Below are 22,756 nucleotides of genomic sequence, written 5' to 3' on the forward strand. Positions count from 1 at the left end.
CATATTTTGTGTAACTTTTAGTTATCTAAAATTAAACAATCTATTCATATAGTCTATTTAATTCGAAAATTTTAAGTTTACTATGATAAGCAAAGTCACAAAAAGTATCAAATCAATTGGTATTGAAAAAGTGTATTTTTCCTTTTCAATTGTGAATAATAATTAAATATCCTCGCTGCTAGACGTGTAAGTTGTAACTCATCAAATAACATGAAAAGAAAAAAAAACCTCATCAAATAAGTAATAACCGTAGTTTTAATTCAGTAAATGCGGTTTTGCGTTCTGCATAGTGGCAGTCAAAAAGTACACATTTTTGGGAAGAATTTCTCAAATAAACCTTCCTATGCTTAAAATCCGATCTACAACCGCTTCGCCGGAGCAGCTCATCTCCACTACCTCCATTTCCCCCCTTCTCCGGCGTTCATTTTCCGGCAGACTCCGAAATGGAACCCGACGTGAGCATTGAAACAAGCTGTATGATCCGAGTAGCAGTTCTACCAATCGGATCCATTACAATCCCTTTATTCCGCGACTACACTTCTATGTTAGTACGTCACTACACAGTATCATTATCTTCTATCAGTTCATTCTACACAGAACATCAAAAATCTCCATTCGCTCATCAACCTTGGGATTCCGGTAGCCTCCGGTTCAAATTCATGGTCGGCGGGTCACCGCCTAGTCCTTGGGAAGACTTCCAATCAAACCGGAAGATCTTCGCTGTTATAGGCATTTGTCACTGTCCTTCTTCCCCTGATCTACATTCTGTCATGGATCAGTTTGTCACCGCCTGTAAGAGTTACTCTTCTTCAGTTGTTCAGCGTTGCTTCGCTTTTTGCCCCGGCGATTCTCAGGTTCTAATTCTCTTTGACTTCTTTGATTTTGTAGAAACTTTTTGATATTTGAATAATTGATAACACAGTAGAATCTAGCATAAAATCAGCTTATAAAAAAGTTAAACTCGGATATATTTATACTTATATAGCAAGGTATTTACTCCAATTGTGCAGCAAACTTTAGATACTTTGTTGCTCTCTTCTTTTTCAATTTGATCAAATATGCCTGAATTCTAATTAGTCAGGTCAGTTTTATGAATTATTTGTATCCATTCAGTTGTTCGGCATTGCTTTGTGTTTTGCCCTAGTTATTCTTAGGTTCTAACTCTGTTTGTTTTCTTTGTTTTATAGTTTATAGTTGGAAATGTTTTATTATTGGTAGAGATTGGACCTGATCACCTGAATAGAGCGGAATGGATATAGTCATATAGAGGATTAATCAACTTCAACTCAACTTTTTTGTGATTGATGCATAGCTGATTGATTGATTGATTGATTGATAGATACGGAAATGAGTATCTCCGCGACCTTTGCAATTTGTCATAGTAATGAAATCGACTTACAGAAAATTTTATCGAGTTAACAATGATTACTGCTTTAGTGCTTTGAGGATCATACGCTAGCAAGCCATCTACTCCTTTGTGCAGCAGACTACAGATACTTCATTGTTCTATTCTTTGTACTGAAAAAGAGAAAAGAAATAGAAGTTCCTTCGATGCGTACTATATGACAAGCTTCTTCGTTATCCTACAAGAATCAATCAATCAATCAACTGCTCCACTATCCCAAACTAATTGGGGTAAGCGAAATGAATGCTCTATGTACTTTCCGCTCTATTCGGGCCCATTGTATTAAGATACGTAGTAATGTCTTTTAAGACAATTTAAGGATTTTTGAAAATAGATGTTCTTCTAAATCTCACACTTATCTATACTCTAACATACAAATGTCTAGCAAAACTATAATTCTTCCTTGCAAAAATGAACGTATAAGAAAATATATATGTGTATGTGTTTGTACACTCTTTTTGAAGGCTAGGTTTTTGAAAGCCACAAATAATTGAATTCTTGCATCGTTTTCTTTTTGAATATTTAAATGCTGATAGTCTAGGTTCTTCTCTTGATACCTTCTTTGGTGTGTCCTTGTTTTCAAGTTTGTTCTTTTCGTGCATGACTTGACATGCCTAAATTGCATTTTTGTGCAGCTAGAGGATGAAAGCTTCAAAGGGAGCAACTTGATTTTGTTTCCCCCTGCCGATCGGCAAACTCAGGAATTCCACTTGCAAACTATGATGCAGGATATTGCTGCCTCATTGTTGATGGAATTTGAGAAATCAGTTCTTCAAGCAGAGTCTGGTGGAACTATTTTGAAGACACCTTTAGATTCTCAAGCCAGTCTTAGCTCAGAGGAGGTTTATATTTTAGGTGTTTTAAGGATTTATTTCTATACTTATCTGGTTTACTTTTTGGATGTGGTAGGCTTTCATTACCATTTAAATTATTAACTTCTCGATCTGCATTGGAGAACCTTATAGGTCATCAAGGCTAAGAAACGAAGACTGGGCCGAGCACAAAAAACTATTGGCGATTACTGTCTCTTGGCAGGGTCACCTGTTGATGCTAATGCCCATTATTCAACTTCATTGGAACTTGCTAGATTGACTGGGGACTTCTTCTGGTATGCTGGGGCAATGGAAGGCAGTGTTTGTGCATTGTTGGTAAGTTTGAACAGACTTTTATTGATGCCCGTGCATCTTATAAGAGTTTTTTTTAAGTTGCTGAGAGAAGTCATTGTTTGACAATCATCTAATATAAGCTGTACATGCTAGACCGCATTATGGAGTTGGAAACCATATATTTGATAATGGTAGGAGTTGAAGACCATATTTGACATCTGTAATCACATATACAATTGTTGATTTATTTTATCATCACTGTGCTTAAGTGCATTGGACTTTGTAAGTCTCTATCAATGATGCCATGCATGTAATCTTTTTAAATTCTTATTGCTTTTTTGTTTTACATTTTGTTTTATGAAACCTTTTAGTCGTTCTCAAAATTGTATTTGCTTCTAGTGACCACAAGTGCCTTTTTAGCTACATAGATGAACTAACAAATACTGTCTAAGAAAACAACAAAACTACAACTATGCCTCAGTACTAGTGGTGGCAAAAAGGATAAAAGAAACAGTTATCCATCCATATTATCCACTAAAAAATGGGTTGGATATTGAACTTCTTAAAATGGGTCAAATATGGATAAGAACCATATTACTCACTTATAAAATGAATAACCAATGGATAACTAATGGGTTTCACTTTTATATTTGCAAGGACTCAAATTGGGGGTTCCTCAAGTTTGGGACCACTCGAGGAATTCTCCCAAAAGTAATCATATTCAAGAAGCCATGGATAATATTGATATCCATATTATCCGTGTGTTAATCCGTTTTTTATCTGTATTAAATATGGGTCGGATCGGATAAATTATCCGTTTTTTATATTACCCCTTGTCGATCCGTCCATATTTGACCTAACTCGCCCGTTTGCACTCCTACTCAGTACTGTCCCAAACTAGTGTCTAAGAAAGGGACAAAAAAATTTGTTGTATGAATTTGAGAGGACACCATTAAGCGGGGAGTATGCTGTGTGTTCGAACAGTGTTTTATTCCTTACGTCAAACTAATACTAATAGGTTCTGCATTCAACCATGCATTGTAATTGAAATGGCAATCAGTTAGGTTTATCGACTTTGTTACCTGCATATAGCTCCTGATAAGTGTTGCAAACATACACTAGTTCAGAACTGAAGGCATTTCAGCGTGTGCATGTGGTTTATGGATGGATTTAGATCTCTGTACATTCTCTACTTTTCAGTATACTGCTTGTATACAGGAGATTTTTTCATTAATAAAAAACATTTACCTTTTAAAAAAACTAAAAGAAAAATGGATGGATATAGACCTTTATGTGGTTGTTTTATTTTGGATTTTTTGGGGTGGTGGAGCACAGCTATTAAATGATACTGGAAACATGGTTGCTAAGGACTGAGAAAGGAACAGGTAAACTTTGAGGCCCGTAAATGCACGGGATGCTAAAATTGTTCCAAGGTTAATGTCTTCAAACCTGTTTTGTGTTTACTGTAGACAATCTAATGATGCTTCTATTACCATGATGTAAAAGAGACAGGCGCATAAAACTTGAACTAAAAGGGAAAATTACTAATTTATGGTGTAAAAGGAGGAAATATTGCGGATATTAAGACCACAAGAATGTTAGTACTTATTGCAGAGTTGGTGTTGTATCTTATGTTGCCATTTTGGCAATTTCTTCTCAAGAGTTTGTTCATTCTTAAGTCACAAGTTTTTACCTTTATCTCCTTGGTTGAATCTAATTGGTTATTATTCTGATGATTAGATAGATCAAATGGGCCAGAGGGATCAAGTTCTAGATGATGAGGTCAAATACCGTTACAATAGTGTCATTTTGCATTACAGAAAGTCATTTATTCAAGACAATGCTCAAAGGTATATTTCTTTCTTTCAGTCTTTAGTCTTTACTGTAGCTGTAGTTACATAAGCACCTTTATCACGAATTTAGTAATAATCATTGGGTGTATATGTTGGATTTAGCTTCTTTTTCTTGCTGATTTGTGCAGAAGAGTTTGAGGGGGAAAAGTTCTATCTCCCTCTGGGACACTTCTGCTATGCCCGATAGAATAAAAATGGACTTAAAATTACATTTCCATCTTAATTTTAATAGTTCTTAATCCAGGATTCCTGGAATATGAATGTGTCTTAATCATTATGTTAGGAACCTGCAAGTCCTCGGTTAGTAAAGTAAAAAGGCTAAGTTGCTTATTTTTGGTGGGGCAGTTAATTCAAAAGTGTCTAATATTGTTTTGTTCACAAAATGAGTTAGTTCCCGATCCTTCTTTTTTCAGAAGTTTAACAGATTAAACCTGTAGAAGTGGTTGAGCTTCACGGAACAACTTATAGCCTGTTTGGCCAAGCTGGAAAAATCTGCTTATTTTGAGAAGTGCTTTTCGAGTCGAAAAACACTTTTGGAGAGAAGCAGTTTGTGTTTGGCTTATTAATCTGAAAAGCACTTTTGAGCAATAATTTGTGTTTGGCCAAGCTTTTCAAAAAGTGCTTTTAAATATCAAATTGCGAATAAGGACATGAAGAGATTTACTTAATAGTTAATATTATATGAATAAATAAATAATCTCAAATATTTATTATTAAAGATAATAATTAAGTTTTTTCATTTTATTTAAGTAAAACATGAAAATAAAATTAAAAAGTACTTTAATTATTTTAAGATGATTTAAATATATCAAAAAAATCATTTAACAAATATAAAAGTATTCATTCCAAATGTCACCATATATTAGAAAGCTATCCTAAAAATAAAAAGAAATATTAATACATTAGGAGAGTTCAATAATATAATCTCTAATTGTAAGTATTAGGTTTAAAATAAGCAAGGTTATTTTACTATATACCATATAGCTAAGGGTATTCTTGGTAAGAAGAAAAGTCAAAACTGCTTCTGCTTCCGGGGAGAAGCTACTTTTTTCTGCTTCTCTAAAACTACTTCTGCTTCTTCCCAAAAGCACTTTTTTTCCCCCAAAAAAGCTTGGCCAAACACCTCAAGTTGAGAACAAAAGTGCTTTTTGAGGAAAAAAACACTTTTGGGGTGGGGAGAAGCTTGGCCAAACAGGCTATTAGTCACTTGTTCAAAAGTTTAGAGCTCTATGATGCAGGACAAGTTTTGTGAAACCTAAATTAAGTTTGCATGAAGACTTTGGCAGGTCAGTAGAACGAACCAATAGTTGGGGGCCGATTCCAGTAAACTTTCATGACTGAATATGTGAGGAAAACTATGTCTCAGTGGGGCAAAGCACAAGCATTGTCCAGAGGATGTGAGGGGATGTTTCACCTTGCGATATGGGAGAAAAAAACTTGAATTGAGAGCCTTTTTGTCCATAACAAACACTTAGCATGACATAAGAGTAGTGATATGGATCCTCATACTATATCTGAACTGTTTAACCATTTAAATTGTTCAGATACGACATAGAACCATTGCTGAGCCATTTCTCCATATGGCTCAGTTGTGGACTGCTGGCTGAGATCATCCTCATTTTAATGTGTGTTCAAAATGGATCTAATTTCTCATATTTCCTTTGTGGTATAAACTAGATGATTTCCCTACTGCATGTACGATATTGCTTAATTAAAATCTCTGTTTATTATCTAATTCAGCATATATAATTATTACTATTGTTTTTGGTGTAGAGTTTCTCCTCTAAGTTTCGAGCTCGAGGCTACTCTCAAATTAGCACGATACCTCTGCAGGTACTCTTGGTAAAGACAATATAATTCCAGAATGATCTTTTTCAATACCGGTTTAGTTATGTTCCTTTCTGATAAAATCCAGTTTAATAATGAAATGTAGCTAGACTGTAAAACTTGATGTGTTGTATCTGTTGGTTGCCTTTCTGATGTACTTATATGTTAAATTGAGATTTATTTCTGTTTCTTAATGCCCATTTTGTAAATTATGAATTAAATTGTAAGATATAACACAATTTTTTTTTTTGAGAAGGTGAACACAATTGAAATTGCTCACACTAAAAAAGAACATGTTCGTCCAAACAATCATCAGTATCTCTTTTCGAGCATTAGCATTTGTCATAGAAAATGGGAAATTGTTCAGATACTCCATTCAAGCGAAAATGTCGCAACTAGTTTTGCTTGATAGCTCGATTGCAATTCATATCACTAGCTCTGCTGGACTCTTTGCTGTATATATTTGGTCATGGGCTGAATAATTTGTGGGATTTAATTAAACATGGTGTTACTTATGATTTACTTGGCTACGGACTATGACAGTATGACCATACTCCCCCCCAAAAGCTGGGTTGGGGTGGGGTGCAGTGCAGAAGATAAGGTTGACGAACAGTGGATAAAAAAAAAACAAAGTCCCACTTTTAGCAAGCAGTATGTTTAGTTTTCATCTAGCACGCTGTTTTATCTGGTTAATCTACGCTACTTATTAGTTATGGTTTGAGTGGAAAATGAGAAATAATAAAGCTGTGTATCTGAATTCAGATCAATTGCTTTTATAAAATTGGTCCAAAGTGATGGTAAATTAGTTGCATGAATATCAGTATCTAAAATCTGCAACATACAAGTAGCTTCATCTGTTCAATAATGCCTTCAATTTATCTTTTGTTTATCCGCTGTAGTTCATACAAGAGAAGTCAATAATACCACGTTTTTTTCAAAATGCGGATCTTTTCTTCAGTCCATATCAAACTATTGAAGAAATCTGGAAGATTGTGGTGTAATATTACTTGGATGTAGGATTATTTCCGTGATCTCCTACTTCTTGAGCAGTTTTTGAAGTTTACTTTCCTCGTCATTCGTTCTTATTGGTTTGGCAGGAAGGAGCTGGCCAAAGAAGTGGTTGATTTATTGACAGCAGCCGCTGATGGAGCAAAATCTTTGATTGATGCTAGTGACAGATTGATATTATACATTGAAATAGCTCGTCTCTTTGGGACTCTTGGTTATCACCGAAAGGCTGCTTTTTTCTCAAGGCAGGTGGCTCAGCTATATTTGCAACAAGAGAATCGATTGGCTGCAATCAGTTCAATGCAAGTACTGGCAATGACCACAAAAGCTTATCGTGTTCAAAGTAGAGCCTCCACTGACCATGCTCTTTATCAGGTGACTCAAAAATCCATATTGTTCTTCATGATGCATGCTTCGTTTTGAGTGGCACCCTATAGCCCTGTCCCTGAGGTCATCTAAGGGGGAAGGGAGCCAAAAAGATGTTTTTGGGGGGGGGGGGGGCAGAAAGCGCGACGTCCTTCATTGTACTGTTTTTAAAGAAGGAAAAATCTTTCTACTGTGTGGTTTGGTAGCTTTTTTTGCTCACATACATCAGATATAAATGGTCATACAAAGTCTTCATAACTTTTCCAATAAATTGTCTCCTCAGGCTTATGAAATTTACATCTCTAATGATGAACTTAAGACTGAATATAGGTCTGTCACCACTTGTAGTTATTTAATAATCTTGGCAGAGGGAATGAGAAAGAAACTGATATATTTTATTCATCAGCAGGAGCTGCTAGGTTTCCAGACGAATAGAAAGAAAAAGCAAATGAAAGTTGTTGAGTACCCGTCTGGTTAGATTTAATTTAGTAGCACTGCACTATATTGTGCCAAAGTATGTTTACTGATGAATATTACATTCGATTGTTGAGTCAAAACACATGCAAGGTGAATGTGTCACGAGTGTATCCATCATGGTTTCTTTTACCTCATGTGTCTGTTAAAGACTTAACTTTTGTTTTCTACTTTATATTATTTATGAAGGAAAATGGACAAAATCATTCCGATGGTGGAAAAGCGCATCACAATTGGATAGTCTCACTATTTGAATCTCAATGGAGTAGCATTCAAATGGTTGTGCTGAGGGAAATACTTCTATCAGCTGTTCGTGGTGGAGATCCTCTTACTGCATGGAGTGCAGCAGCACGTCTTCTTAGGTCCTATTATCCTCTTATTACACCTGCTGGGCAAAATGGTCTTGCAAGTGCACTTTCAAATGCATCAGAGAGACTTCCTTCAGGAACTCGCTGTGCTGATCCGGCCTTACCTTTTATAAGGTATTGCTTGTGAAATATAATAAAGCTTCTGATGTGATTGAGATTCTAATATTTTTCAGTGTTTAGAGTAGTCCTTCTCTTCATAAATAAGCAAATGTTTCAGCTCATATGTTCTTTACTTTCATCTTCCCTCAAAGCTGGCCAATCTTCTTTTTCTCATTTGTTGGGGAAGGGATATACGAAGATGGTATCTTATGCTTTAACACTCTATTTTCCGCTTAGCACATTGAACTGTGTAGTTCCAAATATTTACATGGAAAACCATGTAAATCACTTTGTTTTACGCTTCATATTTCATAGATATAAGATGGCACATTTTAAAAGTTCATTCTCTAGTTTTTACGTGAGGCTGGAAGATTGTGGTGATATTGCCATTCTAAGGGAGAGGTTCTCCTGGTCCCACCTGGGCTCTTTGTACGACATATCATTGTTGGGTGGCTAATCTTCATATCATTTTGCATTTACCTTTCTGGTGTAATATGATGTTGCAAAAGAATAAGCATTTCTTATAGAATTTTCTTTAAAGTCATGTCTCTAACGTGTTAAAAGAAGGTTTAATTTGATTCAATATGTAGGATCTTTACATAAATAGCTGATCGGATTTACTGTTTACTTTTTCTAGCCGGTATACTTAGCTTACGCACTGATTATACACGGTTATACGCATATTATACAAGAACTATACATATATTATACATCCGCCGACTATTTTTAGTTTAAGCGGTTGGATGAGCGGCTATTTAAGTTAATTCTTTTTTATTATTTTGGTATCAAGAAAACGTTTCTCTTTGTATAGATATCTGGATTGATACCATAAATGTTGTCCTGAGATTAATTTAATGAATTAGTGAGGATTCTTATAGCTTATCCAACTTGTTTGGGACTGAGGCATTTTGTTGTTATATTAATGCTATACCTATGTAAAGTTGATACCGTCTCAGTGTAACATGAAAGAAAATTATTTGAATTGCTTACCCAAAAAAATGATGTGAACCATTACAGATATCATTTCACTGTCTTGAATGTGCTAAGACTGCAGAGGGGTATCCAGGATTTTAAGAGCATGGGTGCATCATGAGCGTCAGAGACCCAAGTTTTTTAGACGGTGTTTGGGAGATGTATTTTTTGTTTAAGAATTTGAAAAGTCAAAACAAAGACTAAAGAAAGAGAAAGGAAAAAAGAACAAAAAAAAAGTGTAACCAATAAAGAAAAGGAAACAAAAAAGTGTGTTTAATTAGAAAAGGCGACAGGGGCATGGGGATTTAACCCTTTTTATTAATTAAAATATGATTTAAAAGAAGAAAGAGTACATAGATCAAAACCCCTGACTAAAAGGTAGAAGGTACACCTCCTTACTAATGCACTAAAGTGCTCACTTGAGCTTGTGTTCACCCATGTTAATTTAAGTATTTAAGCTGAAATACGCTAGTGCTATACATAATTTAGGGAGAGGAGGATGGTTTCACGTGAACCCACTCCCTTCCATGTGCATCCGCCCCTGATCAGCTGATGAATGATTTAAGCTATATGCTAGCGGTGGACTCTTCCTGTGCCCAAGTGGAGTGAGAGAAAGTTTGAAAGGAAGACTATCAGGGCAGAGTAGTTAACCTAATTATCTGTAGCAGCTATTTTCTTACTCGTGGTGACTATAAGTGGAGACTAGGAACTGAAATGAGATATATCAACAGAAAATAGGAGCTGGAATATTAGCTGAGTTGTGATTTCATGTTTATGTTGAAGACGGGTTTTTGGTGAAGAAATTACCAGAGATATGTCTAGTTTGATCTTGGTAGTGTCAGACTTAGGTTTGTCATTCGTGACCATTTTAGTATCTCTGATAAAAAAAAAGGATGAAACGAACTATAAAGGCTATCTTTTGATCGTCTTCCTGGATCTTTTGATATGGTTTGCTTTCCCAGTTTCCTATTTGGTTAATGGTTATTCTAGTCCTGGGTTGCTTATGTTGCACTTCACTAGATACTAAAAGTATTCTGTTCTTCTTATACTATCTTTTATTATGTGTGAGATGATCAAAGGAGGAATAGGTGGAGTAAATGAACGGAGCTAGCAATTCAGAAAGATCTAGTTATATGGTAGTTGCCTTTGGTGCCCTCCACTCTTTATTCTTTTCGGTTTTTAATCCCAGCAAACGTGCATCTGTACATAAAATTTGGAGTTAGATACTTGTTCTAAGTTGAATCAGAAGTACATTGACAATGCTGGTGTTACTTCAGGATCTATTGTTACACACTGCTAACTAGCTCCGGCTTGTAAGATGCTCAAATTGCCTGTTTTAAGGCCAATCCCTGTATTAACCATTTCTTCAGCATATAACTAGGAGTTTACTTTACTGATAAGCTCATAAAAAATCAGAAAAATTGTAATGTTCCATAAATATGACCTGTTTATCATAAAACTATTCCTTTGATGTATGTCCATCTCTCACCCTACTATAACAGTATTACTAATGGTGGAACACTTACGAATAATTGTTTGAAACTTTTTCATTAGTCTCTTCAGAAAGCAGTAAATATTATCTGATTCATTCTTAGTTTCCTCGTATTTACAATTAATATTTTGCAGTTTGGAATAATTTTCCCGCATACTGGTACTGTTTTGAACTTTATGGTGTCTGCAATCTATGATCTTATTTTCAGATCAATTTTGATTGAGAGGCCTAATTATCCTTTCCTCTATATAAATGCTCCCAGGTTGCATTCTTTTCCACTTCATTCCTCCCAACAGGACATAGTAAAACGTAATCATGGGAGAGATGATTGGTGGGCAGGGGCTGCTCCTTCAGGACCTTTTATTTATACACCTTTCAGCAAAGGGGAGGCGAATCAAAGCAGTAAGCAGGAGCTTATATGGGTTGTAGGTGAAGCAGTACAAGTGTTAGTGGAGTTGGCAAATCCTTGTGGATTTGATTTGAAGGTGGATAGTATATATCTATCTGTGCATTCAGGGAATTTTGATGCTTTTCCCATCAGTGTTAGTCTGCCTCCTAATTCTTCCAAAGTAATAGCAGTAGCTGGAATTCCTACTGAAGTAGGTTCACTGAAAATTCCGGGATGTATTGTTCATTGTTTTGGTGTTATCACTGAACATTATTTTAAGGATGTGGATAATCTTCTCGTGGGAGCGGCTCAAGGACTTGTGCTGTCTGACCCTTTCCGCTGTTGTGGGTCACCAAAGTTGAAAAATGTTACGGTTCCAAATATTTCAGTGGTTCCGCCTTTGCCATTGCTAATATCACGTGTTGTGGGTAGTGATGGTGCTATAATTTTATATGAAGGCGAGATTCGGGAAGTGCAGATAAGCTTGGCGAATGCCGGGACGGTTCCAATTGAGCAAGCCCACATCTCATTATCTGGAAAAAATCAAGACTCAATCCAGTCAATTGCTTATGAAACCTTGAAGTCTTCCCTTCCTTTGAAGGCCGGTGCTGAAGTGAGAATACCTGTCACCTTAAAGGCTTGGCAGCTTGGACTTTCGGATCTGGATGCTGCGCCTGGCAAGAACATATCTGGAAGCACTGGGAGGCAACTCAAGGATGGAAGCAGCCCTGTGCTGCTGATCCACTATGCAGGTAAGCATTCAACTGAATGTTCCAAGGTATGCGATAGACTAGGGAAATGAAGCACTTTTGTTGAACTTGAATGCTGCATCCTGGATTTATGATATGAACATATGTCAGTGCAACCAGACGAGGAAGTCCCTGCATTCTCTTGGAGCCCCTCTTTTTTGTGTTGCTTTCCGCACCATTATGCACGGTCCCTTTTTTTTTCTTCTTTTCCATATGAGTTAGCACTTAAACCACTGCGTGTGGATTTGGATATGGAGGTTAGCGCCACTATTCTTTTTATTTTGTGCATAGCCACTTTTGCAATGTAAAAGGGTTGGACTGGCAGTGATCTTCTGCACCAACATAAGAGGGATCATATTCCTTTAGGATACAATTGAGAGAGATCAAATGTTAGGGACCAAATCAAATATTGGGTTGTAAAATTGGGAACATAAAACAGCAATTACTCTATGGGTATACGTAGAATATTTGTGCACAATGCTAGGAGACCATGTAAAATGATGAAAGTGGAGAACGTCAATTAATTGGTCAGTGACATGATTGCATGCCAAGGAGGTTTAGTAAGAGAAAGTGTGCAACGTGAGATGAGATTTTTATTGTTTTCGATTTGTTTCTGTTGGTTGCACCGGCACCCTGTCAAGTTTTCAGCTATAGAAGCAGTCCAAAGAGAAATGGGTAGCAAGAAATGTAATAGCTTCATGCTTCAGTCAAAAGGTTCATGATTTAGACTATTGTTTGTCTGCCAATATTTCATTATTATTTATTAAATTTGGGTTCTCTGATTGGTATTCAGTTGGATTTCATGTCTTTTTGTTTTGCTTAATGATCTGCTACTCTTGTTGTTCACTAGCTCATCCTGGATATTTAGATTCTCTAACTGGTATTTGGAGTTGGGTTTCATAAAAATCTTTCTATAGTGACTGATCTGCTTCTCTTATCAGGCCCACTTGCTTATTCTGGAGATGCATCAACAAATGGATCTGTTCCTCCTGGTAGGCGCTTAGTCGTTCCCCTGAACATATGTGTTTTGCAGGGTTTGTCTCTTGTGAAGGCTCGTTTGTTATCTATGGAGATCCCTGCTCATGTGGGGGAGAATCATTCAAAAATTCTAGTGGAAACCAGTTCCACCGGGGAATCCCCTCGTACTGATAGATTCATGAAAATTGATCCTTACAGAGGAAGTTGGGGCCTGCGCTTCCTCGAGCTGGAGTTATCCAATCCAACTGATGTTGTCTTTGAGATTGGGGTGTCCGTTAATATCGAGGATTTTAATGATGAGGAGAATCCTGAATATGATTATCCTAAAACTAGGATTGACAGAGATTATACTGCCAGGGTGTTAATACCATTAGAACATTTTAAGTTACCTGTTCTTGATGGTTCTTTCCTGGTTAAGGAGTCCCAAATGAATGGGACCATTAGTAGAAGATCGAGCTTCTCGGAGAAAAGTAGCAAAGCTGAACTTAATGCTTCCATCAAGAATTTAATCTCTAGAATCAAAGTCAGGTGGCAATCCGGCCGAAACAATTCAGGAGAACTAAACATAAAAGATGCAATACAGGCTGCCCTACAATCATCCATGATGGATGTACTACTACCAGATCCATTGACCTTTGGGTTTAGGTGTGGCAAAAATACTTTACAAGATTTTGCTGAACTTAATTTGGATGAAGAATCTGATATTCAGGGTACACGTAAAGGTTCATTAAGAGCTCATGACATGACACCGGTAGAAGTGCTGGTACGCAATAATACCAAGGAAATGATTAAAGTCAGTCTGAGCATCACATGCAGAGATATAGCTGGGGAGAACTGCGTCGAAGGTGATAAAGCGACGGTATTATGGGCAGGTGCTATTCTAAAACATTAGTTCTCTCCCTTTTCCATGTTCTTATTTAAGTTGAACTGCCACTGTAATTTTGTTTTTGCATGTGTAGCATTTCAACATTTACCAAGTACTTAGTTATAAGCTTTTATTGCAAATATAGTGCTATTTCAGTAACTTCTGTAATTATTTTGGAGTAGTCACATCAATGAGGGAAGTTTTCATTAGCTGCCTTTTTTTTTTTTTTTTGTGTGTTTATGAATGCTGCCTTCACTTTACAAAAATTAAGAGAGCAACTATACACATGATGTGCAAATGAAGACCTGTATCGCTCTTGATCTGATATGTTTATGGTTTCTTGATCATTTTTAGGTGTTCTCAGCGGTGTCACCATGGAGGTACCTCCACTGAAGGAATATAGACATTCGTTCTCCTTGTATTTCCTGGTTCCTGGTGAGTACACACTATTAGCTGCTGCTGTGATCGATGATGCTAATGAAATGCTGCGAGCCAGAGCAAGAGCTAATTCATGCGACGAATCCATATTTTGTCGTGGGCCACCATTCCATATCCGAGTGGACGGGACTATGTGACCTTGTTGAAGTGTCCATCCTTTACTAAACAAGGTGAATTTGCCATCTTGAGCCATAACTATTTGTAGAGTATACCTTGCTATTTGCACTTGGCAGTTCTGGTGATTCCTATTTATAGATTTTCATTGTGCTTAGGAGAAAACTGTATCACTCAGTTTTCAATTGATATACAATAGGATTCCATGTACAGAGATTGTAAAACTGTACCGGACACTGAATGGCTGGACATTTTTCCCTGCAGTTTAGAGCTTTATGATTTTGTTGCCTATGAATTTCTTTTAATGGTCTTAAAGTAGACGCTTCTACTGTGAACTGTGTACTAGTTGTTCATTTTGTCTTTTGGAGTGGGGCACTAATGAGTGTACGTGGTACCATGAATTCCCCTTTTGATCCCACATATTCTACTGATTTTTGGATGCTGCCATTTCTCTTTCCCTGTTGGCTGCTGCTGCTTGCTTAGCAGACACATCAAATTTGTTTCAATTTCATGATTCTTTAATGCATATCCTTTTTCTTCTTACTATCTGTTCCATGTTTTTCTCCATTATATTAATATTAATTTTCTTTTGTTTTGGAGAATTTGTTCTAGAGTTGCGCACGTTCTATCTTCTATTGTAGAACACACGTTCCTCCTTTTTTCTTTTGTTTTGTTTTGTTTGGGGGAAGGGGTATGATTTATATCTTCTTTTGTTCTTTCAAATCCAATCATCAATGCTGTAAGCTGGCCGTGACAGTGAAATTTCGGGGCCTTTTTTTCATTTTCAGTTATTCTGTTTTTTTCTGATCGTTTAAAAAAAAAAAAATCTTAATCACAACTTAATTCTTTGTGCTTCACAACTCAAGGCAGTGAAATAGTTTGCCAGGTCTCATTTTATATTCAGCTGTCTTTCATGTTCTAATAGTCATTCATTTGACCGACTAGTAAATAATTTGATTGGAAAAGCAAATCAAAGATGCCCAATTTAAAAAGATCCCAACATCAAATTGGGCAACATGTAAAAAAGAGATGTAGAAAAACGGAAGCCTGAACTTTCTTAAGTTCAACAATCATCCCCTCATGACTCAAACTTTTGACCTGCTTCTTAGAAGTAGCCTCACTAACTGAGCAAGCCTCAAGTCACATGCACTAGCACTAATGTAGTGGACCATTCCCGTGGGGTTCTTATTTGAACAAAATAGCAAAAGTGTGACATTTTGATCATTACATTATTCGTCAAAGAGAACAAGAGTCAATGACTAGTGTCATTAGTCATGGTGCCCATCCATGAAGGTGGCAACATTCCAGTCTGTTCTTGAACAGTCTTGAACAATGGTGGCAATGTTTTGTAGATGCCAGCAACTTCTTTTAAGGCACTTCCACCACCTTCTGCTGCTGCCTCAGATCCTCCAGTTGTCCAAATGCTGATTTTGGGTTGTAGGCCATGGATAGCCTCAGCATTAATCTTGGCAAGTTCTTGAAACATTCCACCACTTATCATTAAGTAATCCCTTAGAGCAGCATAGTTTCCACCCAAAGCTTCTAAGAGAGAGTGCAAATAGGTGCCTTGAGCTTCTGCTAGAGCTTTAAGTCCTTCTGCTTCTTTCATTTTTGCATATAAATCTCCATCAATGATCTGTTTACGACTGTAGAAATCAGCTTCTGCAATTGCTTTCTGCGCTGCTGCTTCTTTCTCCTTTTCGTAGAGATATGCTTCTGCTTCTTTTTGTTTCTTGTAGAGCTCCCAATTTGCCTCTTGCACCTTTAGAAAATGAGGCATTAGAAGCTTCATAGTTTCGTTTTTTTTTTCTTTTTAGTTTTATGCACTGACCGTGAAATTTAGATAATCAGATTACTTGTAAGATAATTACATGTAAATTGGTGTGATAAGCATTAATCAGTAACTTAATAAAAATAGTAACTGACCTACTATACCATAATTTTAAACTACATTGTTAGTGTAACAAATCATCATAGTATATAATTTAAATCCCTCTTTAAGGTGTGACAACGTAAAAATTGTTCATGAATTTTTGAATTATTGTTGATTCTCTCGTAATCAATGATGTTGTCAAAGGCATTAGGCTAACCTTAGTTTCATACTCAACACTAGCTTTGCTTAAGAATTCAGCCTTAAGCTTCTCTGTCATGGCCAAAGCATTCATCCTCTCCACTTCCCTCTGCAATTCGGCATCCCTCAAAGCCACAGCTTTCTCTGCCTCCACCTCTGCTACTTGTGCATCCTTAGCCCACCCTGCTTTCTTCTTTGCCAATTCTGCATTTGCTTCAGCAACTTCTGCTTCTCTATGGTTTTCATAAACCTTCACATCAGTCTTCACCTTCATCTCCTCTTTCTTCCCTTCTCCTTCCCTTTGTGTCGATATAATCCTTGTTTCTGCATCAATTTTTGCGGCATTCTGTAGTGTTTGTCCTGATCTTAGCTTTGCTCCAATCTCTCCTTTCATTCTGGCTTCTGCAACGTCTATTTTCGCTTGATTTGCAGCTTCCATTTGTGTCTTTTGACCCAAGTAGGAGAAGTACTCGTGTCCTGGAACATCAACTAGCTGTTTGACATTTGCATTGTAGATTAATAGCCCAAATTGGTTTAGTTCAAGTTGGACTTTCCCGAATACTTCTTGTTTGAACTCTTTGGTTCCTTTGAATATTTCCTCCATTGTCATTGATGCAGCAAGAACTCGAGTTTCTCCTTCAATGATACCTTGAACAAGTAAAAATAACCAAATTAATGATAGTACTCAAATATAGGCGGATTAGTATTTATACTTGATGATTCAACCTTAAGGTTCTTAGCACTCGGTTCATTCTACTTTTTAAAATTCTATGTTCAATACTTGTTAAATTCTAGTGGGTTTTCTCTTATATATCTATATTCTGTATAAAAATATTGGGTTCCTTTAAACCCCTAGACAATATACTCCGTCTGCATATGGAGTTATATGAGGGCACCGCCAATGAAATGAGATAAAAACCAAGTGTATTAGGGCCAATCCAGTAGCGACAAAAAATAGGTAATTTTCTGCCTAAATATTACTGGGTAGAGTTACTAGTATTATGCTGGTGGGAGATGGTAGGTATACTATGGAATACTCGAGTTGTGTCGAGCTGTGCTAGACACCATTGTTATTAGAAAAACAATTATACCTTGAACAAGATCTTTGACATGGTTTGAGAGTTTGTCATGTGGAGAGATGAGTTTTGCGTACTTCAAGAGGCTGCCTTCATCATCAATTCTAGGACCGATTGTGAAAACTGCTGGAAGAACAAAAGGGAGTTTTTCAGCACTCATGGCTTGGACTTCAAAAGTGTAATTCACAGGGGAAACATCAAACTTTCTACTAGATTGTCCAGGAAGTACCCAAGCTTTCTTGGCTATATTTATATCAGGGATCCCTAGCCCTGTGATCACCAAGTACTCTGATGCACTTGCAACTCTATACATTTTCTCGACACAAGTTTTTTGGTATTTTGGATGGATTAGATGTGGTGTTGGAGGTGTACTCGAATGGAGTTATATGGATCAGATTTAGAGAGTATATATACTGAAGTTTGCGGTGAACATGTCAAAGAAAGTTGAACATACCATTTGGATTTTTTTTTTCTTTTGAAATTTCAAAGCTATAAAAGAATACTACAAGAAGAACATTAAGATACTGATTATGAGGATTTATAATATGTTGTTTGTAACCTTATGTATTTTATATTTTGGTTGCAATCGTTGTCAAGATAGAAAAATGAAGATTAATTGATTTCCAAGTATTCATTAGAAAAGGTTCCCAATACATCATATAGTCAAACCATAGTTATTAATGCCTGCTAAGAACGATGGGAAAGGTCGATATTTTTTGCTGTCTTTTCATTCTTTTCTAAGTTGTAAAGTACGACCAAGAAAATGATTATATTATAAGCTGAAAATGCAAGGTAGTTTGAATGTGTTATTTCTTTGTGGAGGGGCAGTGTGTGGCGTTTGAAAACGATCCTCAAATGACAATTAATTAAGCTGTACTACAGTTTCATAGCAATTCTAGGATATTATCAACGTTAGCATTTAGTGTGAACTTGTGTAGATTTGCTTATTAAATTAAGCTAACCTAAATGAGTAGGTTGTCTTTTGATATATTAATCGTGGTTGACGTAATCGTTTCATATTAACAAGACTAACAGGTTAATAGTATTAGTGAGATTATGTGTGTATTTTGTTATCCGAAATATATTGATTTTACTAATGTCATTTCGCTAGGTAGACTCACTAAACGGGATAAAGCGCTCCTCATAAAGAAGTTCTTCACTCTCCGAACTCGAACCTAAAATCTTTAAGAGTGAATGAATATTAGATTTCTTATACACCATTCAGTAGTTTTGTGGATTCAACTAGTATTATAAGAGAAAAAAGAAAAAAAATTGTGATTGACATAATGCGCTGACCCAGTCTCCTTCTCCGTCCCTTGTGCACTTAAAATTCCCCTGGACGGCTTAGTCTTCTATGAATTATTCTTTTATAAAATATATTTTTCTCATCTAATATTTCGTAGGCTAATGTAATTTATAAAATCCTTATTCAAGGAAAAGCTCATGAGGATTAAGTTTCACTAAATATGCTCAAAGAAATTTTGCTTAATCTGCCTTGGGTACTATACAAAAGATGAGATATTAGACAAATTAGAGAACTCAAGATTTTCAATCATCGCCAAATTCTTGTAAAAATTGCATGGAACGCCCTATTTGGTCGCCTCTTTTTAACTTATACCTGTTTTATTTTTCCGTTTGCATCCGTACCCATTTTTTTTTTTTTTGGTTAAAAGCGTTTTAAAAAGACGATTTTTTCCTTCTTTAATAAAAGATTATTGACAAACTGCAGGACAAAAATTTAAGCATGTTTAGGCTGAAGTTTTAGCAAATAAACTAAAAAACTTCAGCTTGTTTAGATTGAAGTTTCGGATAAAACTCAGGACAAAACTGTAGATTGCGTTACAAAACTTCAGCATGTTTTGGTATGAAATTTTAGCAAATGAACTAAATAACTTCAGCATGCATTAGCAAAAACTCTTTAGAAAATTACATACTGCAAGACAAAAACTTAAGCATGTTTAGTCTGAAATTTTAGCAAATGAACTAAAAAATTTCAGCATGTTTAGTCTGAAATTTTAGCAAATGAACTAAATAACTTCAGCATGTTTTGTCTGAAATTTTAGCAAATGAACTAAATAGCTTCAGCATGCATTAGCAAAAACTCATTAGAAAATTACATACTACAAAATAAAAACTTAAGCATGTTTAGTCTGAAGTTTTAGCAAATGAACTAAATAACTTAAGCATGTTTAGTCTGAAGTTTTAGCAAATGAACTAAATAACTTCAGCATGTTTAGTCTGAAGTTTTAGCAAATGAACTAAATAACTTCATCATATTTAGACTGAAGTTTCGAATAAAATTCATGACAAAACTGTAGACTACAGGATAAATAACTTCAGCATGCATTAACATAAAGTTTTAGCTTTAATGTGAAAAAACTTCATGATATATTAACATGAAGTTTTAGCTTCAACATGAAACAAATTTATGCTACATTATCATGAAGTTTTAGCTTCAAGGTGAAACAATTTCATGCAAGTATGATTCTGAAGAGGAACCTGGACAAGTTTCTGATTTTTTTATAAAGTTGCTGAGAGGAGAGGAGGAGATCGTTTTATATCTTTTGTCAGGGGTGTAATTGTCATATTATTACGGATTTTTTGTGAGATGGCTACCAAATCAATAATTTTAAAAAATAGGGTACAAGTTAAAATGTGACACAAATATAAGGTACAACAGCAAATCCCCAAATTCTTCATTCGCATGTTAATATTTTAATCTTTTTATGATGAACCAAGACATTCATTTGGTTTATACATCATTATCGTCATTTATTAGCATACTATTATCGTCATCTATCTCACTAATCTCAGTATTTCAGAAAAAATCTGATTAGTTATTAGATAAATTCACAAAAGTAAAAGACATATTATTTTTCTCATTAATAAATAGAAACACGGTAATTGAAACCAAACAATAAAATACATAAAATAGACAAGTACAATTTTTAGTAGCGTCTTTAAAAATTTCAGTATATAATTAACTTATTGTGTATTAGGTCTTTTTTTTTTCCCTAGATGTTTTCAGACTAACCTGGAGCAAGGGAAAAGAATAGAGAAACTTTCAACTAGAAATGAATTTTGTACTTTTGAGATATAATATTTTGGTTCGTTTTTTTTATAAATACTAGTTTCTCGACGTGTATGCTGAGTCGCATAGTACACAATTTTATAAAATAATATTAATATTATTAAATAAAATTTTAAGTAAATAATTATACATGAAAGAATAAAGTGCAAGTTTTAGCGAATGATCAATGTGGATCGTCTGTGATTTATTTGTTGATGTTAAGATGATAAGATATCCTCTTAACTTACAAAGATGAACTATTATAGTTTAATTAGAAATTTTTAATTTTTTGCTTATTTTGATTTTATGAGGTGCAAATATGTATTGAAGTGTATCTCATCTAATAATACTTACTCTCATAGACAATATTTCCTGGTGTATGTTCTTTTTATCAGTTCTCATAACTCTATCATGACCTCTTGTTGTGGATATTGGCCCCCTTCAGAAAGTGCAACATAAAATAAAATATGATAAAACATATTGTGGTAGATACAAATCAACATTGAGGATTGTTTGGCCATGCGATTTATCTATCATCATGCAAAAATGTAATGTACTTTTGCACGAATTTGAAACGATATTTTTCATTTTTAGATAAAGAAATTGAATTTTCTAGATAAACACATACTTGATAGCAAATTACCGTTAAAGTTTGTGTATGTTGATATTATTATCAAATCCATTACAGCTCATCCTTGTACCGTTACACACACATATATATAAACTTGGTGCAACAAAAAAATTGATGCTGAGAAAGAAAAAAAATAGAGACTGATCATGCCCAACTCTACTTCTAAAAAGGATAAGCGGTCGCTGCAAATATAATTCGGTCTAAGAGTCCGGAGTCGAATCCCACAGAGAACTAAGGTTTAGCTACAATTGTTCACTATTACCAAGAAGACAAGCTTAAACAATCTCAGAATCCGACAAAAGTTACAAAATATGAATGCCATTCAACCACGAGTCCAACCATACAAATTTTACCAAATTCCGACATCAACTCGACCTTCAAATCCTCAAATCTTATTTTCAAATCCCTAGGCCCAAATCCTCGAATTTCACCTCAAAAATATGTAATCTAGTCGGAATAATCGATGGTAATTCAATATTATTGATTAACAATGATCACAAGTGACTTACCTCAAGTTTTCCCGTGAATTCTTGCTCAAAAATCGCTCCAACCCATACTTGAAATGTCCAAAAAGAGAAAAATCTCGGAACCCCTCTGTTTTGTAATCTGTGCAGTGCTTTCGCCCCTGCGGACACTTAACCGCATCTGCAGTTCTGCTTTTGCGGAGATTGTAGTCGCTTCTGCAGGCTGGCTCGCTTCTGTGGACAAGAGTCCGCTTCTACGACGAAGCTTCCCCTTCCCCTTTTCCGCTTCTACGATGCAAGGCTCGCTTCTGCGAGCTAAATTCCGCAGGTGCGATTGCACTAGAAGGCCAAAATTTTCTGCAGCTGTTTAAGTCCAAATTTCGATCTGTTAACCATCCGAAACTCATCCGAGCCCCCCAGGACCTTAATCAAATATACCAACAAGTCCTAAAATATCATACGAACTTTGTCAAAATCTCAAATCATATCAAACAACGCTAAAACCATGAATCATACCCCAATTCAAGCTTAAGGAACTTAAGAATTTTCAACTTCTACATTCGATGCCGAAACCTTTCAAATCAAGTCCGATTGACCTCAAATTTTGCACATAAGTCATAAATGATATAACGGACCTATTCAAATTTTCAGAATTGGATTTCGACCCCGATATCAAAATGTCAACTCCCCGATCAAACTTCCAAGCTTAAATTTTTATTTTAGCTATTTCAAGCCTAATTTAACTACGGACCTCCAAATAATTTTTCGGACATGTTCCTAAGTCTAAAATCACCATACGGACCCACCGGAATCGTTAAAACATTGATCTGGGTCCGTTTGCTCAAAATATTGACCGAAGTTAACTCAAGTGAGTTTTAAAACTCCATTTCATATTTTAATCAATTTTTCACATAAAAAATTTTCCGAAAAAATTTACGGACT

The 22,756-nt window shown here is 35.7% G+C and overlaps 2 protein-coding genes across 5 annotated transcripts; one reads left to right on the top strand and one right to left on the bottom strand.

The window, feature by feature from the left end:
- The first annotated feature begins 262 nt into the window (after positions 1-262).
- LOC107795372 (trafficking protein particle complex II-specific subunit 120 homolog) lies at positions 263-14,834 on the top strand. 4 transcript variants are annotated; one of them, XM_075243543.1, is made up of 10 exons: positions 263-854; positions 2,041-2,247; positions 2,371-2,553; positions 4,252-4,361; positions 6,138-6,206; positions 7,289-7,574; positions 8,229-8,521; positions 11,233-12,110; positions 13,049-13,957; positions 14,305-14,834. In XM_075243543.1, the coding sequence occupies exons 1-10, from the start codon at positions 444-446 to the stop codon at positions 14,523-14,525; spliced, it is 3,567 nt and encodes a 1,188-aa protein (XP_075099644.1). In that variant the 5' UTR covers positions 263-443; the 3' UTR covers positions 14,526-14,834. The 4 variants fall into 4 exon arrangements, with proteins under 4 accessions (XP_075099644.1, XP_075099645.1, XP_075099647.1 ...); XM_075243544.1 differs by having other exon boundaries at positions 6,138-6,197; XM_075243546.1 differs by lacking the exon at positions 263-854 and adding an exon at positions 1,188-1,635 and having other exon boundaries at positions 6,138-6,197.
- A 771-nt stretch (positions 14,835-15,605) lies between these two features.
- On the bottom strand, positions 15,606-18,111 carry LOC107795371 (flotillin-like protein 4). The gene is made up of 3 exons (XM_016617996.2): positions 17,665-18,111; positions 16,593-17,221; positions 15,606-16,264 (listed from the first exon to the last, which is right to left on the bottom strand). Exons 1-3 carry the CDS (start codon positions 17,960-17,962, stop codon positions 15,755-15,757), a joined length of 1,437 nt encoding a protein of 478 aa, XP_016473482.2. The 5' UTR covers positions 17,963-18,111; the 3' UTR covers positions 15,606-15,754.
- Between the last annotated feature and the right edge of the window lie 4,645 nt (positions 18,112-22,756).

This window comes from Nicotiana tabacum, chromosome 22, assembly GCF_000715075.1.
Source record: "Nicotiana tabacum cultivar K326 chromosome 22, ASM71507v2, whole genome shotgun sequence".
NCBI classification, from domain to species: Eukaryota; Viridiplantae; Streptophyta; class Magnoliopsida; order Solanales; family Solanaceae; genus Nicotiana; species Nicotiana tabacum.